The sequence below is a fragment of the Zootoca vivipara genome, chromosome 11 (assembly GCF_965207765.1).
Source record: "Zootoca vivipara chromosome 11, rZooViv2.hap1.1, whole genome shotgun sequence".
NCBI lineage: Eukaryota > Metazoa > Chordata > Lepidosauria > Squamata > Lacertidae > Zootoca > Zootoca vivipara.
The window spans coordinates 15,325,516-15,342,583 of record NC_142594.1 but is presented as its reverse complement, the minus strand read 5'-3'; the positions used below and the strand labels follow the sequence as shown (position 1 = coordinate 15,342,583).

The window sequence follows — 17,068 nt, the reverse complement described above, 5'->3', positions numbered from 1 at the left end:
TCTAAAAAGAAAAAAGAAAAAAAAGGTGTCTCAGTCAGGTTGCCAGTTGCGTCACTGGAACACGCCACATCATCATCCCAGTGACCTCAGTGTGCATTTCAATTTCAAATATTATTTCTACTTTTTAGTTAAGCAAGATGGCTCAGTTGGTTATTGCTGATGATGCCAGACCCTACAAATGTCTCTGTTTTCCAGAGACATTCCCGGATTTGCAGAGTTATCTGACCCCCCTAAGCCTTCTGAAGGCAGCCCTGTATAGGGAAGTTTATTTTTAATGTTTAATGTTTTGTTATCTTTATATATGTTGTAATCTGCCCAGAGTAGCTGGGTGGTTTGATAATGATGATGATGGAATAGGACATCCCTACAGTGGAACCTCAGTTTATGAACACCTCGGTTTATGAATTTTCGGTTTATGAACGCCGCGGACCCATCTGGAACGGATTAATCCACTTTCCATTACTTTCAATGGGAAAGTTCGCTTCAGTTTATGAACGCTTCAGTTCATGAACAGACTTCCGGAACCAATTGTGTTCATAAACCGAGGTACCACTGTTTTTTCATTGAAGAAATGTTGGAGGGTTTGCAATGCCAAAGTTTCAGGCTTCATCCCTATATGTGATAGCTGCAAATTCTTGCTTTGCAGGGGGGGTGGACTAGAATTCCGTGGTTCCCAACGTGGGGCACATGCCCCACAGGGGGGCAATTTGATTTTTAAGGGGGGCAATTCGAGAATGAGTTACTAACAGTGAATGGCCTGTTAGGCTTCCTCCACGTGAACAGGAGTTCACTTTTTGAATAATTAGAAATGTTGGGGTGTGTGTTTGTGTGTGTGTGTGTGTGTGTGTGGGAATCGAGATTTTAGAGATGTTTAGGTGGGGCATGGCAAAAAAAAGTTTGGGAACCACTGGACTAGATGATCCTCACAATTCCAAGTATATTTATTCACTTGCTTTTTTTGGTGGGGGGCGGGTCAGCCCACGCCCACGAATAAAATTCACAAATTAAAAATTAAAAAGCCTTGGTGCGTGTCACAGAGGGAAGTCCCTTCCTAGGAAACAAGCGGGCGACGTGCGGTGATGCCCAGCCGCCTCAATATGGGCATTACTGCCTTATTTTTCTTTTTGCATCAGCGTGTGAGAAAAAGAGCACCCTGAGGGCGAGGGAGGTTTGGCCTCAGGCCCTTGATTGACAGGGAGCTCCGAAGCCGAGGGAAGGGAAGGGAGGGAGGGCCGGAGAAGGAGCTGACTGTGAGAGTTAAGAAAGTCCTGCCCAGCTGTTTGCGAACTTTTTAAGATTTCCTGTTTCCTCTGCAGGCAGGGCTGAAGCGGGGAAGGCGGGCGGCGGGTGGGGGTGAGTCACACACGCCCTCCGAGCAAGCAGCCGAGAGCCGCAGCTGCTGCGGCCGCCGCTGCCGCCGCCTCTGCCGGGGCCTCGCTCGCTCGCTCGCTGCCTGCCTCGAGGGAGCCGCCTTCGCCCCGAGAGGAGCCCCTCGCCTCGCCCCGTGCGCCCCTCGCCGCGCCCCGCCGCCGAGCCTCGGCTCTCTCGCCTCCGCCGCCGAGCAGCCCAGCGCCCCGAGGGAGCTTGACAATGAGCTGGGCGCCCAAGCACGTTTTGCTGTGGAGTTTCTTGCACTGCGCGGTTTGCCCGCTGGCTCGGGGTACAGGTAAGCCTCGCCTTTGCTTCGCTGCCTGGCCTCTGGTCTTCCGATGCTCCCCGCCAAGATCTAGCTTGTGCACTTTTTATTGTTGTTATTATTTTTTTTAAAAAAGGCCAGGTTCATAGCACCACAGAATTGCAAGGGTTTCTCCCCGAAGAGTCATCTAGTCTAACCCCCAGCAATGCAGGAATCTTTCCCTTGAACCCACGACCCTGAGGTTGAGAGTCTCGTGCTCTACCGACTGAGCTACGTCCTGTTTCTGGGGTGGGGTGTGTGTGTGTGTTGATCTCTTCCCCCCTCCTTCCAAAAAAAGTTAAAACTTTTGGAATGTTTTTTCTTGCCTGTTGAAAAGAGTGTTGTTTTGGAGAAAAGCATGCTTCTTCCTCCCCAACTTCTATTCTTGCTTGAGGGGTGGTGCAGAAGTTTTAATCCTGTATCTCTGGATATCTGCCAGGGAGCAGCTGCCTTGTGTCTTGCAGATGCAGCCATAGCTACCACACCTGGCCTAGGATGAGCTGCTTCCAGCTGTGAAGTCGGTGGGTTGGTTTGCTCTTGGCGTGATGGCAGGGCTTTTTGGCAATGCAGAGGAAGGTTTGGGGGTACAAATCCCCAGAAATAGGGGAAGTGAGTCATGTGCTGATGTTTTCTGAGTCATAATTCTCCAGAAAATAAAGGATCCGAATTCCAGAACGCCAGTTCCCTTAATTTTGCAACTATAACACAAGTGCGCCAAGAGACATAAGAACTCCCTCATTACAGACTTAAGGGTAAAGCGGCTGTGTTGCCTGTCACTGGCATACTTTTAACAAATCCTGCACCTTCGTTTTCTCCTTCAGCTGGGATAAAGCTCTTCGGAGTGTAAGCATGTGGTCGTACAGAGTTTGCAGTAGTATGGTGGCAAGTTCATTTAAAAAACCTCTACCCTAAGCATCTGTAGAGGGAAGCAGTGTCTTTCCAAGTCACTTGATCAGTGTTTTGCGTCCAGGTTTTAAGTTGTCTCATGACTCCCTGTGTTCTTCATTTTGCTTTCCGCCTTGTTCAAGTATGGAGTTCTTCAGTCATTTAACACGCTTCAGTGCAGACTGTTAAACAGCAGCAGCAGCAGCAACCACCACCACACAGAGGACTGATGTGCAAGGCCCTTTTAAAGCAAAACCATTTTCACTGGTTATTATGGGTACCAGCGCTATCAACTGATGATATAATCAGAGTAGCTAAGCTTCTTGAAAGTTAACACACAGCTTAACTTCTCTCATCACATTGGTGATGGGGCACAGCACAGCTTCTTATTTTATTTTTTTTAAAAACACTTTTGGTCATCCTGGATGCTCTATTTATACGTGGCCTGTTAAGTAGGTAGAAACAAAGTTGTACTCAAGGCTTTAGGCACATATTTTGGCCCCCAATTCCCAACAGCCTGAGCCAGCGCACAGCCAGTGGTTAGGAATGATGGGAGCTGTAGTGCAGCAACATCTAGAGAGCCAAATGTTCCCCAGCTGTGAGCTGTAATTTTTGCCTAGAGCAGCTGCCCAGAAATCTCATGCTCCTTTAAAATGCACTGCCTTCTCTCTCTCTTTTGGTCTCTTATTCCAGGAACTACCTCTATCCTTACAGATCCTTCCTCAAAACCCCACTTGAAGTCTAAGGATACATAACTATATTCGAGCATATTCATTCCCAATTGCCTTGCACTTGCCTTGCAGTTGTTCTCCTTTAGAATGTAAAGCTATGTGGGATGGGGACTTATGTTAATGCTGGAAAGTGACATGAACATGGATGGTACCATATAAAGTATAATGTCCACTGGCAGATTTCCTAGGGACTACTTCCCTGTGCAGGGAACAACAGAGCCTAAACCACAGAGCCTAGGGCTTGCCGATCAGAAGGTCGGCGGTTCAAATCCCTGCGACGGGGTGAGCTCTCATTGTTCGGTCCCAGCTCCTGCCCACCTAGCAGTTCGAAAGCATGTCAAAGTGCAAGTAGATAAATAGGTACCGCTCCGGCGGGTAGGTAAACGGCGTTTCCGTGCGCTGCTCTGGTTTTGCCAGAAGCGGCTTAGTCATGCTGGCCACATGACCCAGAAGCTGTCTGTGGACAAACACCAGCTCCTTCAGCCAGTAAAGTGAGATGAGCGCTGCAACCCCAGAGTCATTCGCGACTGGACTTAACTGTCAGGGGTCCTTTACCTTTACCTTTTTACTTCCCTGTGTAGTTACTTTAACTTTTGTTTTAAAAAAGCCATCCCATACTAACATAACAAACAGGGTGATGCTTTTTTATTGTTTGCAAAATTGTGGTTAGTGGGGGAAAAGGAGAGGTAAAAATACAGTGCTGGAAAGGAAACCTGTATATTAAGGTTATGCATCTTACCATTCAAATAGCTACCTATAGTGATATTAAGCATAAATAAGCAGGATGCTTTTTTTTAAAAAAAGCTGCTGATTTAAAGTGTTTCACTTACTTAGCATGCGTAAAATCAGTTTAGCTATGTCACAGTACAGCATTTGTAGCATTTTATGTAAACATCCTGCAAACACTTGAGTATTGTGCAAAGTGTTAGCAAAATCTGTGCATTTGCTGAAAGGTTAGGTCCAGTTGCAGATTATGATAATAATGGAATGTTCCTGTACTGTAATATAAAACTTGTAAGATAGAGAAGAACATAGGCATTGCCTGCCTAAGAATAAGTACTCACGCTAGAAATTCTCCTTGCCTCCTTTCCAATGCAAGTCTTTGCATCTCTTGAATGTACAGTGGTACCTTGGCTTACGAACTTAATCCGCTCCGGAAGTCTGTTCTGAAACCGAAACCATTCTTAAACTGAGTCGCGCTTTCCCGAATGAGGCCTCCCGCTGTCGGTGCCCTTCCACATTTTGGCTTCCATTCGTAGACCGAGGTAAAGTTCGCTAAACAGAACTTCCAGTTTTGCGGAGTTCGTATACCGAATAGTCTGTAAACAGGGCTGTTCTTAATCCGAGGCACCACTGTAAGGGGATCCTCTAGAACAGGCACCCCCAAACTTGGCCCTCCAGCTGTTTTGGGACTACAACTCCCATCATCCCTAAGCTAACAGGACCAGTGGTCATGGATGATGGGAACTGTAGTCTCAAAACAGCTGGAGGGCTGAGTTTGGGGATGCCTGCTCTAGAGCGACTTTCCTCCAACCTAATGCCCTTGCTGGGTAGGGCTGATGGGAACAGTTATCCAGAACATTTGGAGAGTACCAGCTTGGGGAGGCTGCTCTAGAGCAGGAGCCGAGAGAGCAGTAGCACTTTCTGCATTTTGGCTGGTTTGGGTCGTGACCAGTGTTATCTGAGAGCTAGCACAATCATTAAGAATGGTGACCTTGTATAACAACTTGGCTTTCTCTCTGGGTTTTACTTCTGCTGTGTTATATCTTAGGCTGAAAGAGGATAAAATCCAAACTCTATACAGTACAGGCCCAGAAACTCCTGTTGCTGTGGCCCTGCAAGTAGGATTCGTTGCCATATTCACTGTGCCAAAGGGGCTCTTAGCCAAATATGCATACTTTCCCTGTGATTTCTTCCTTTCACAATTAAATGGCATTGCCTTTACACTATAGCTATGTTCACATGTCCCAGTAAACGACGTTGTCATGTCATCTGGACTGGCAAACTGTGGTTCATGTTAATTTATAACGAGTTTCAAACAAGCCAGCGCCTAACCATGGTTTCTGAAGCTGTGTCCCTTAAGCAAACCGTAGCTCCGTGTGAGCCACAGTTCCTGGTTTTGAAGGGTATGGGAAGCTGTGATTGGCTAAAAGCAGATGTAAAAAGCTCCCAAACTCCCCTTGAACACAGGGCAAGAGGGGAGATACGAGCGTACAAGCCCAAGGCTTGTTCCTGCTCAAATCTGTGTGCTGTTCATACTACCATGAATAGTTCGATTATAATTACCTTGGTGTATTCTGAATGACAATGCTTTTATTTTTATTACTTAATCTCTAATGAGCACTCTCAGGTATAAGACCACTGACCTAATTACTCAAAGCCAATTATTTCTTTTTTGAAAAGCACATTTTCCTGTGCACACACGACACAAGGGATATCTGCCAAGTTTATCTCATTATCAATCACTATGATGAAGGCATGCAGCTGTGGAAAACACAGCTTTTTGCAAGTGAAAGGATGCAGTTTGCCAAATATAACTTGCATGATACAGTACTAACATCACACAATATATTTTTTTTGGGGGGGGGGACCGACCAGACATTGATATTGCCCCCTTCCGTCCTTCTGAATTTATATCCTGCTTTTAAAATTTTGTTTTGTACTGTTGAATTATGCCTGCTTTCAGTAACATACCCTCTGTCTCCCAGGTTGCACTGCTGAGCGGTATGCCCTCCCTGAACCTACTTACTTCTGAGTAGCATGTATAGCATTGCATTTTGCTTTGGCTGACTTGGAGTGAGTGAAAAGGGATTCTTTCTTGAGCAGGAGAGTTGGCAGCGCTAGCTTTTTCCTGGCTTGTATCCCTGGGTAACCTCAGTTGGAATAGATAAAAACAAACCACTCCCTGTTAATGGAAGACTACTGGCAAAAATCTTGTAACATGAAATACCCAAAGTACATCACTTTCTGTACATGAACACCAAATGTATATTTGGTGGTGGTGGAGGAATGGATGCTTGTTGGTGTGCAGAACAGAAGGTTAAGCCCTTAAGGGAAAAACACTCCGTATGTAGTTGGAAGGGGCAGAGAAAGGCAGAGATTGCTGGCTTAGTGTCTCTAGTTAAAAGTTTGCTGAGACTTTGAGGGGGAGCACTTTTGGAGGGGGGAGGGGGAGGTTAGTGCTATCTTTGGGGGTTCACGCCTGTTGGGGTTGCCAGAATGTTACCCTGGGCTTCCCACCTTAATAAGGAAGACTCAGAACCAAACTTGTTGTTGTTTAGTCGTTTAGTTGCGTCCGACTCTTCGTGACCCCATGGACCAGAGCACGCCAGGCACACCTGTTTTCCAATGCCTCCCGCAGTTTGGTCAAACTCATGTTCATAGCTTCGAGAACACTGTCCAACCACCTTGTCCTCTGTCGTCCCCTTCTCCTAGTGCCCTCAATCTTGCCCAACATCAGGGTCTTTTCCAGGGAGTCTTCTCTTCTCATGAGGTGGCCAAAGTATTGGAGCCTCAGCTTCAGGATCTTTCCTTCCAGTGAGCAGTCAGGGTTGATTTCCTTAAGAATGGATAGGTTTGATCTTCTCGCAGTCCATGGGACTCTCAAGAGTCTCCTCCAGCACCATAATTCAAAAGCATCAATTCTTCGGCGATCAGCCTTCTTATGGTCCAGCTCTCACATCCATACATCACTACTGGGAAAACCATAGCTTTAACTATACGGACCTTTGTTGGCAAGGTGATGTCTCTGCTTTTTAAGATGCTGTCTAGGTTTGTCATTGCTTTTCTCCCAAGAAGCAGGTGTCTTTTAATTTCGTGACTGCTGTCACCATCTGCAGTGATCAAGGAGCCCAATAAAGTAAAATCTCTCACTGCCTCCATTTCTTCCCCTTCTATTTGCCAGGAGGTGATGGGACCAGTGGCCATGATCTTGGTTTTTTTGATGTTGAGCTTCAGACCATATTTTGCGCTCTCCTCTTTCACCCTCATTAAAAGGTTCTTTAATTCCTCCTCACTTTCTGCCATCAAGGTTGTGTCATCTGCATATCTGAGGTTGTTGATATTTCTTCCGGCAATCTTAATTCCAGCTTGGGATTCATCTAGTCCAGCCTTTCGCAGAACCAAACTACACATTACATTAATGTGCAGCTGCATGAACCTTTTAATTTTTCACTGAATGTGGTTGCTTCTGGGCTCCCAACAGACGTGTCAACTCTAGGGGGCAAATGACCTCTCAATATTCCTTAGCAGGGGGCTTAGTGTCCCAATATTGAGGGAGGTAAGAGGCTGAACTGCCAAGTTTTTCTTAGAATTTTGAAGTGTCAGGTATAGCTCTAGTGGCTTTAGCCCAAACGTAGCAGAGTTTTCCTGCACAGAAGCTAGTTGAGGTGGAAATGACTAGTCGGCTAGACGCAGAATAACTATTTACAGGATTTATTAAAAGAAAATAAAAGCAGCAGAGTTTCTGCATACAAAGCAAAGCAAAATAAATCCTCTCTGTCTCTCTCTCTCCAACCATACGCAGCACTCCTACTCCTAACAAAAACCAACTGTGCTAGCATTCCTAGATAAGAGTTCAGTGCTGGTCGTTAACCAATCAGAGAGAGTAGTTTCCAGGTCAGGCAGACCTTGGCTTTCTGCCAAGAGTAAATTGACACTGCCTTGAGTTAATTGTGTGAAGCAAGAATTTGTAAGTTTCCCATGAGAACCAATTAACAGAAACCGAACAGTTTTGTGGCACTGGGCAGGACCACCTCCTGACTATACGCCTCCTCCTGATGATGCATGTGTGACATCACAGGTGTGCGACAAGTGTCACATGGACGGCGGGTTGATGGCCACCCAGTCTTCGGCCCAAGGTGGCCTCTGGCTCACAGTGAATATCAGCACTGTGGTGGGAGGGGTAGTTCAGCCTCCCTACCTGCCATGGTCTCAGTGAAAAATGCTGCCCACGCTGCTATGTTTTGACTCAAGGAATAGCCAGTGGGGAACTTTCTCTTGCAGGGGCAGTTTTCATTAGGACAATGGCATGATAAGAAAAGATTAACTCCCACTGCCCCATCCTTCAATGCGTGATCCCGATTCTTACTTGACTCCAAGTGGCTGTTATTTACAGCGTTTGTAAAAAAGTATCACAATGTATCTGTGAATTTAAGTATTTAATGTCTATTGTAGCTCGGCCTCCAGGAAGCGTGCTGAAGGCCTGCTCTGCTTAGTCGTGATCACATCTTGAAACTGTACACTACAGCAATTGTTAAGAGTTCTGCTATGACTCGTTGGTAAAAGATGAAGGAGCCTGATAGATTCTTCCCCCTCTGAAGGCATATGGCAGACAGCCTTTCACAAATAAATGAAACCTCTAAATTTGAAGAAAGAAAATAAAAAAGGTGGGTGGCAAACAGGCATTAGACGTTTCTGCAGACTTTTAGTATCTCCATTCCTGCAGCTTTTTCTTTCTTTCTTTTTCAGGGGAAAGCTCTGACTCTCATTTAGAAAGGGGATGTCCTAAAAAAGACATGTTGTCACTTTCTGAAAATCAGATGTCTTTAATGTCTGTGCCTCAAATTGCTGTAATTGTAAACTGAAACAGCTGAACATTTGGGAAATTCTTAGAAGAACAAAATAATAATAATCTTCAGTTCCTCCAAATTGTCTAGTCATGAAAATATGTGTTAGGTAGCCAGAGTTTTCTGTTTTTGAGGGGTTGCTCTTTTAGTTGCAACTCTAGTGATTTCTTACCTTCTCACATGATGCAGCTCCTAATTAGCAAGAGGTAGCTAATTAAACAGGGCTGGAGACGGAATCTTCTCGTTATAGTATTGCACATGCCAGTGAAATTGTTCAACTCTGATTACAAACCTCTGAGCTACTTGTGAGCGGAATAGTTACCAGAAGGAACACGTCTGTATTTTTAAATGATCAACAAATTGTAATTGGCAGGCAGAATGGTCTGAAGACATGTATTTACAACCAGGACCCCAAATATAGCACCTGTGTGCACCAAGTTACCCTAAGACACCCCCCCCAAAAGCTAAGACCCTCTACCAGCTTTTAGGCAGCTGTTAACTCCCCAAGTATTACATTTTATTCTCAAGATTACATTAGTTTGTTGAACATGTATTCATTATGCATTAAAGCACATATCAAGATGAAGTTCTGTGCACTTTATTATTGCTGCACTTATAATAGTTTTAATATTTTGTGATTTTTTTTTAAAAAAAAACCTTTTGTGAATTTGTAAGGCTGTTTTATCTATTCCTGTTAGCCACCCTAGGCTCCAAGTTGTAGCCAGTGGGTGGGAAAGGAATGTTTTGTGTAGATAAGTAAAATAAACATGCTACATATATGAATTACTAATATTTACCTGACCGCATTTAATGAGCTACCTAGTGAGCTATGAATCAAGTCTATATCAATAAATACCAGCCAGGACTATTAATCCATAGCAGCCATTTCTACTTCTAATGATAGCGAGAAGTGTGACAATTTTGGGGCATCTTTGGTAGCCAGCCAAATATTGGATGGGCAAGATCCTGCATATTCCTGACCTCATGCTGCACCTCTAGAACTCGGTGAATTCCTTGCTCCTTTTTCCAGCTCCAGGCCTTCCCAGATTTTCCCTCAACCCTGCAGCAGGGGAAGGGAGCAGGGATTATTCCCGTAGTCTTGCTGTTTTCTCAGGATACTTTGGAGCAAATTGCAATCCAAGCACTTTGGAGCGTGAAAATAGCAAGCCTTAGCCCTCTTCTTGAGTTTTGAGCTGAAAAGGGGATTGCTCCTAGAATCATAGAGTTGGAAGGGACCCTGAGAATCATCTGGAAACTAATATGCAGCTGGGTTCAAACCCACAACCTTGCCGTTATCAACACTTCACTCTGAGTTATCAAGTTGGTATTCCTGTGGTTTTGAACGTAAGAATAGCCTGCTGAATCAGGCCAATGGAACATCTATTCCAGCATCCTCTTTTCACAGTGGCCAACCAAATACCTGTGGGAAGCTAGGGAGCAACTGGTATTTCAGCAACTGGTATTTCAAACCATCTGTGGAGGTAGAGCCTAGCCGTCATGGCTAGTAGCCATTGATAGACCCCCTCCTCCATGATTTTGTCTAATCCTCTTCTAAAGCCATCCAAGTTGGTGGTCATTACTGCCTCTTGAGGAGGCAAGTTCCGTAGCTGGACTATTCAATGCATGAAGAGGTCTTTTCTTTTATCGGTCCTGCATCTTCCAACATTCAGCTTCATTGCTGTGCTTCTAAAGACCTCCGACCACCTCAGGACTAGCGCTGCTACTGAGAGACGACCCATACACTTTTTACAGCTCCAAGCTCAGGAGGGCAGCTGTGGCTTGTGCTGCCCAGGTCCCACTTTTGAGATACAGTACAGTACCTCAAAATGCATCCTACACGCTTTTAACCTGTGCAGTTTCCACCATGCACAGTTGAAGCCAGCTGGTTGAAATTCTGTAAATTAAATGCGGACATTTCTGGCATGGAAAGAGCTATTAAGCTCCCTGTCTTGCTTACCAACCAAGGACAAATCAGTGTACCTGCTCTGCAAGGGAGGGAAGGAAGGAAGGAAGGAAGGAAGGAAGGAAGGAAGGAAGGAAGGAAGGAGGAGAAGAAGAAGAAGAAGAAGAAGAAGAAGAAGAAGAAGAAGAAGAAGAAGAAGAAGAGTAGTTTGGATTTGATATCCCGCTTTATCACTACCCAAAGGAGTCTCAAAGCGGCTAACATTCTCCTTTCCCTTCCTCTCCCACAACAAACACTCTTTGAGGTGGGTGGGGCTGAGAGACTTCAAAGAAGTGTGACTAGCCCAAGGTCACCCAGCAGCTGTATGTGGAGGTGCGGAGACGCGAACCCGGTTCACCAGATTATGAGTCTACCGCTCTTAAACCAGTACACCACACTGGCTCTCACACGGGGTGTGTGTGTGGGATGTGAGTCAGTTTTTGATATTACCCAGGCACATTTTGTGACTGGCGCAAGCCCAATTGCAACCACGTGGAGATCTCTGAATGCCAGGTTGGCAACTGGGGAAAGCAAAATGTCCCTTAGAGAAGGATCTGCAATATTTTCCTTGAAGCTAGAATTAGTTTTATTCTGGATTTTTTCATTTGGTGTTTTAATGTGTTGCAAACTGCTTTGAGATTTGTTCTTTAAAATATAAAGTGGTATAGAAATAATAATAATAATAATAATAATAATAATAATAATAATAATAATATATCCCACGGGGTGGGGAAAACAGTGCCTAGACATTGCATTGTGGCGACCGTAGCCCAGGTTTGAGGTGCCATTTGGTGATTAGATAATACAGTGGTACCTTGGTTCTCAAACGCCTTGGTACTCCAACAACTTGGAACCCAAACACTGCAAACCCGGAAGTAAGCATTCCAGTTTGGGAACTTTTTTCGGAAGCTGTTATACCTGATAACAAACTATTCTGTATACGAACTCCGCAAAACTAGAAGTGCCGTGCTTCCGTTTTGAGTGTTACGCTGAGGTCTGTCAGTTTTTGCTATTTATTTTGCGTTTTTCTTTTTGCGGCCTTTTTGTTTTGTTTTTGTGGCTATGTGGAACTCAGTTCAGCTACTGATTTACTGAATGATTGTGTGACTGCAGTACATTGTTTATTGCTTTCATTTTATGAACCAATGGTCTCAAATTCATGTTAAATTTGCTGTTTTAGGGGTTGTTTTTAAAAGTCTGGAACGGATTAATCCATTTTGCATTACTTTCTATGGGAAAGTGCGCTTTGGTTATGGAATGGACTTCCGGAACAGATTAAGTTTGAGAACCAAGGTACCACTGTATATCTGAGTTTCTAACACTGGTTTGAGTATATGCAGCTTGTGTATCCATGCCATCCCCAGATTGCAACCCCCACATAAGATGTGAATGGAGCAGAGCATGACTGTAGAGATGAGATCCTGTTCCCTCCCAAGCTCCAGTGTTGAAGGAAAGGATGGGGGCTCATCCTGCTCATCCCAGAAAGTGATGCAACACTTCCTTTAGGGCATGTGGACAGTGGAATTACAGGTCCCGTTATGCAAACATTGGGAATTAATCCAATTCTTTCTCAGTGTCCCTTGCAAACTCTCTTGGATTTCTTTGGTCACCCTTGGAGAGGAGCACCCTTGGAGAGAAATCAGCAGTTCTCTTTCCTAGTGAGAATCCGGAGCTTTCTACCTTGAAACTTCCCCCCAACACTTCACTTAATTAAATTTAAAATATAAACAGAAAGGACTTGCAAAATTTAAGAAGAAAAGCTAAGCTTCCTGTATTCAGTAATGCCTTGGTTTATGCCAAAAGCAGGCATTCCACAGGAAGGCGGACATTTTTTAAATTTCTCAGATGCAAAACTTTATAGCCCACAAACATCTGAAATATCCGTTCGGAGGGCTTGTTAGCAGCCGAGCTTAACTGTTTGTTATTCTACTGAGCAGAGTTTAAAATCTGAGCTGCAATTTCAACTGAGGCTTGTTTGTAAAAGTTGGCACTATATGCTTAGCCATTTTTAGAGTTGTATTAGGGCATTTCTATTTAACACCAGACTCTAGTGTAGTAACATAAGAAGAGTGTGCTGGATCAGGCCAGTGGCCCATCTAGGCCAGCATCCTGTTTTTGCAGGACCTGAGCCACGAGACCACGGTCCCTTCCTGTGGTTTGTGATATGCAGAAACAGAATGTCTCTGACAGGGAAGGAGTTTGGTGTAGAATAGGCATATGAGGCCCCAGGTTCTTGGGCACAGAAGCAGTGTTTGAAATTAGCCAGGCGCCAGGCGCATTTTGCACCTGACTTTTGACCACTTGCGACCAAGTGAAGATGCTTGGGTGCCAGGATATTGTTTGTCATAACCATCTGTGGTCATTGGATCTGGGCTGTTTTCACACACTAGTACCCCATCCTGTAGAATTCTATCAGTTATATTTTATCTGCAGAATGAATTTCTGGAACTGACATGCTTTTTCCCATGTGCGGCCCGAGCAGGAACAGTCACCATTAAGAAAAAGAGGCCGGAATAGGCCAATATATATGTGGACTGTCCCTGGCTAGATCAAGTGACTTTGCTTCTTTAAGTTCTCAATGTTCTTAACCTAGCTCAAGGCTGTCATCTGAACTAGCCTGATGCTTAACTGAGAATCAATCAGAGTCAAGTCCTCCATTTGAAAAATAAGACTTTAGAGCTGTCTTACCCCCAAATATCAACTAGGCATTCCATTTTGGCAACGGTAACCTTGGTTTAAAGAGCCATTTGCCACCCAGGTTATACAGTCATATCTCGGTTTAAGTACGCTTCGGTTTGAGTACTTTCAGTTTAAGTACTCTGCGGACCCGTCTGGAACGGATTAATCCACTTCCCATTACTTTCAATGGGAAAGTTCGCTTCAGGTTAAGTACGCTTCAGGTTAAGTACGGACTTCCAGAACCAATTACACTCATACTTCGGGTTAAGTACGCTTCAGGTTGAGTACTCCGTGGACCCATCTGGAATGGATTAATCCACTTCCCATTACTTTCAATGGGAAAGTTCGCTTCAGGTTAAGTACGCTTCAGTTTAAGTACTCCGCGGTCCGTCTGGAACAGATTAATCCACTTTCCATTACTTTCAATGGGAAGGTTCGCTTCAGGTTAAGTACGTTTCAGGTTAAGTACAGACTTCCAGAACCAATTGTGTACTTAAACCGAGGTACCACTGTATATCTAAGTTTCTAACACTGCACAGAAGTGCATGGGTGTAAGGTGTGTGTATGTATATACACATTCACGTGTGTACCCACAAACACATACATATAGGGAAAGTGTGTGGTCTAGTTGCAAGGAACTTTACAGTGACTGTAAATTGATCAATGCAATCCATGCTAGGTTCCAGTCTAGACCAGCCTTTGCCAACTCAGTGCACCCCAGATGTGCTGGACTACAGCTCCTGACAGCCCCAGTCAGCATGACTGGTGGCTGGCGCTGATGGGAGTTGTAGTCCAAAATATCTGGTGGGCAAAGGCTGGTCCACAGAATTCTGTTGTTCCAGTTCAACCCTCTTCTTTTCATACCTTTACTTGACAGCTGTAGTTATTGATACCGGCTTCCAGGAAGCGTTACCAGTTCTCTCGCTAGAGCAATTGCCTGCTATGCTGACACCAGCCAGGAGACAGACATCTGTGGTGTTCCAGTTTTATGCTACTGACAGATGCATGTCTGATAAAGCAAAACTGTTGCTCAACAAGCCACATTAAAAATGAAATAAAACTCAGCCATGCAGCACTATAAAGCATGGGGATTATATTAGTGAGGGCTGCAGGAGGCCACTGCATTTCTTCACATGTGGAAGGAATGAGAGGAAGATGGTATTAGCCCTATTGTGCTTTTAATTTAGCTTGAAAGGCTTGGGGTAAGCTGACAGCACTTTCTGAATGTCCAGAATGTTTTCACTTAAAAAAAATAACTCTACAGATGAGCAATACCGTTCTTAGGCTCAACCAGAATGCCATGAAAGTGTTTCAGGCTTTCATGTTCCCCAGAACGGCTCGTTAGGCAAGATGCCAGAAATCTAGAGATGCTACTTTTATTTGTAGTGCAGTAAAATAACTACTGCTTTAGTTACTGAACCAAAATGTGGCTTTGTGTTTCAAATTGAATTGAAGAAATGCCCACATTATGTGGTGGTTTATAAAATTATTCATAGACTTCTTTGGGGGGCAAAGTCCACCCACAGTAGCCTACACCTCATAAGCAAACAGCAAATTTTTTAAAGAAAAACACAACAATTTAAATAGTACTGTTTTGTTTTATTATTGTTTAATAGATTTTCACCCTCTTTTAAGGATCTTAGTTCATAAGGCAGGCATCCCCAAACTGCGGCCCTCCAGATATTTTGGCCTACAACTCCCATGATCCCTAGCTAACAGGACCAGTGGTCAGGGATGATGGGAATTGTAGTCCAAAACATCTGGAGGGCCGAAGTTTGGGGATGCCTGTCATAAGGAATCCCTTTATGGTGCCAGTGGTAGGGAAATGGAAGCAAAATACATTTAATAGCACAAACAACAGTGACTTGCTGTTGTGAGTTGAGTTTTCACAGGCAGTAGGTGGGAGAGAAGTCTAAAACCAGGGACAGAAATGTAACTTAGAACTTCTGGAGCAAATGAAAATTCTGTATTCTAGGCTGGAGGGCTGCAGCTAATGTATGCTTCTTAATAGTATATCCTAATGACCCCCCCCCCCCAAAAAAAGGCCAGGCTAGATTTGGAAGAGCTTGGGGATGCAGTTTTTCTGCAATGGATGAATAGATGGCAGTAATATTTTAAAGTATATTATGAGTGTGCACAATGCTTTGTGTGGAAGTAGCCTAGATTTAATTATCAGCACTGGAAACATCTGCAGGCATGTAGTTACAGAATAAATAAAATGCCACCCTTCTTTGAGAAGAGCTGCAAAATGGAGTAAACTAATGGTGCCTCGTTGGCATGATTCTAAACATCTGGCACCCAAGTTTTCTGAATACTGCTCAGGCTTTCAGCAGCAGCTGTTGTGGTTTAGATAATGCCATGTGGATATTGTTAGAGCCAGCAAGGCCAATGGCAAGGAATGATGGGAGTTGTAGTCTAACATCATCTGAAAAGCAGCTGGTTGGTGATGGCTGCTTTACAGCATAATGAGAATCAGGTGATGTGATTGCCCAGGATGCAGTGATGCAGTGTTAGAAACTCAGATATATAAGCTAGGCACCAAATGGCTCCTTAAACCAAGGTTACTGTCACCAAAAATTGAATGTCTAGTTGCCATTTTGGGGGTAAGACTGCTCAAAAGTCTTACTTTTCAAATGATGGACTGTGATTGATTCTCAGTTAAGCATCTGGCTAGTTCAGATGACAACCTTGAGCTCGGTTAAGAGCTTTGAGAACTTAAAGAAGAAAAGTCACTTGATCCAGGGACAGTCCTATTCCGACCTCTTTTTCTCAATGGTGACTGCTTCTGCTCAGGCTGCACAGAAAAAGCATGTTGGTTCCAGAAATTCATTCTGATTGTGCAGATAAAATATAACTGATAGAATTCTACAGGATGGGGTATTAGTGTGTGAAAGCAGTCCAGGTCCAATGATCCCTAGGCATGCACCTCCAGATGGTGGAGATGTCAGGCATGCTCACTTGGTTGCAAGTGGCCAGTAGTCAGGTGCGAAATGCGCCTGGCTCCTGGCTAATTTCAAACACTGTCCAGATGTCAAAGTATTTGCTGTACGAAACACTGGATTTATCTTCTGTGAAATAAGTCTAGGCTATTGTTGATCTTCTGTTTTAGGATTGCTTTAAATACTAAATCTGGGGGTTTTTTGCCTTAAAAAAGAAGAAGCTGCTGTGCTAACGGGTAATCCACATAGCCACTGTACACAGTGAGCCGCTTCAAATGTATACATATGCTGACGCCCTGCTGTTGGTCAGCCAGCTATCATCACATGCAGAGTTAAGCTTTGTGCTTGTCTCCAGAGTAGGAGTTTTTGAACGTTTGTCAGACGGTATCAAATCTTGATTCTGTGCATAGTGCTAGCTGCCCGGGATTGGATAGTTCTAGGCAAGGAGCTGACATATAGAATGGCATTTGAGATGATCATCACGATATACCCATTGATTGTCTGAATTTTCTCTTTACACAGTTGAATCACAGTGCAATGAATTGGAGACTAGTTTCCACCAGGGAATAACACTCATCTATATATATCTATATATCCCTATGCCACATGGGTGGCGCTGTGGTCTAAACCACAGAGCCTAGGGCTTGCTG

General features: G+C 44.3%; 1 protein-coding gene across 2 annotated transcripts in view; it reads left to right on the top strand.

Moving 5' to 3' along the window:
* The first annotated feature begins 1,239 nt into the window (after nt 1-1,239).
* The window catches only part of TGFBR2 (transforming growth factor beta receptor 2), a 77,362-nt gene continuing 61,533 nt past the window's right edge, over nt 1,240-17,068 (top strand). The window contains exon 1 of one of the 2 annotated variants that reach the window (XM_035130371.3): nt 1,240-1,666. In XM_035130371.3, coding sequence (XP_034986262.2) covers nt 1,591-1,666 — 76 coding nt within the window. In that variant the 5' untranslated portion in view covers nt 1,240-1,590. Of the gene's footprint in view, nt 1,667-11,104; nt 11,229-17,068 lie in introns of those variants that run through there. The other variant, XM_088654241.1, reaches the window with a different exon arrangement.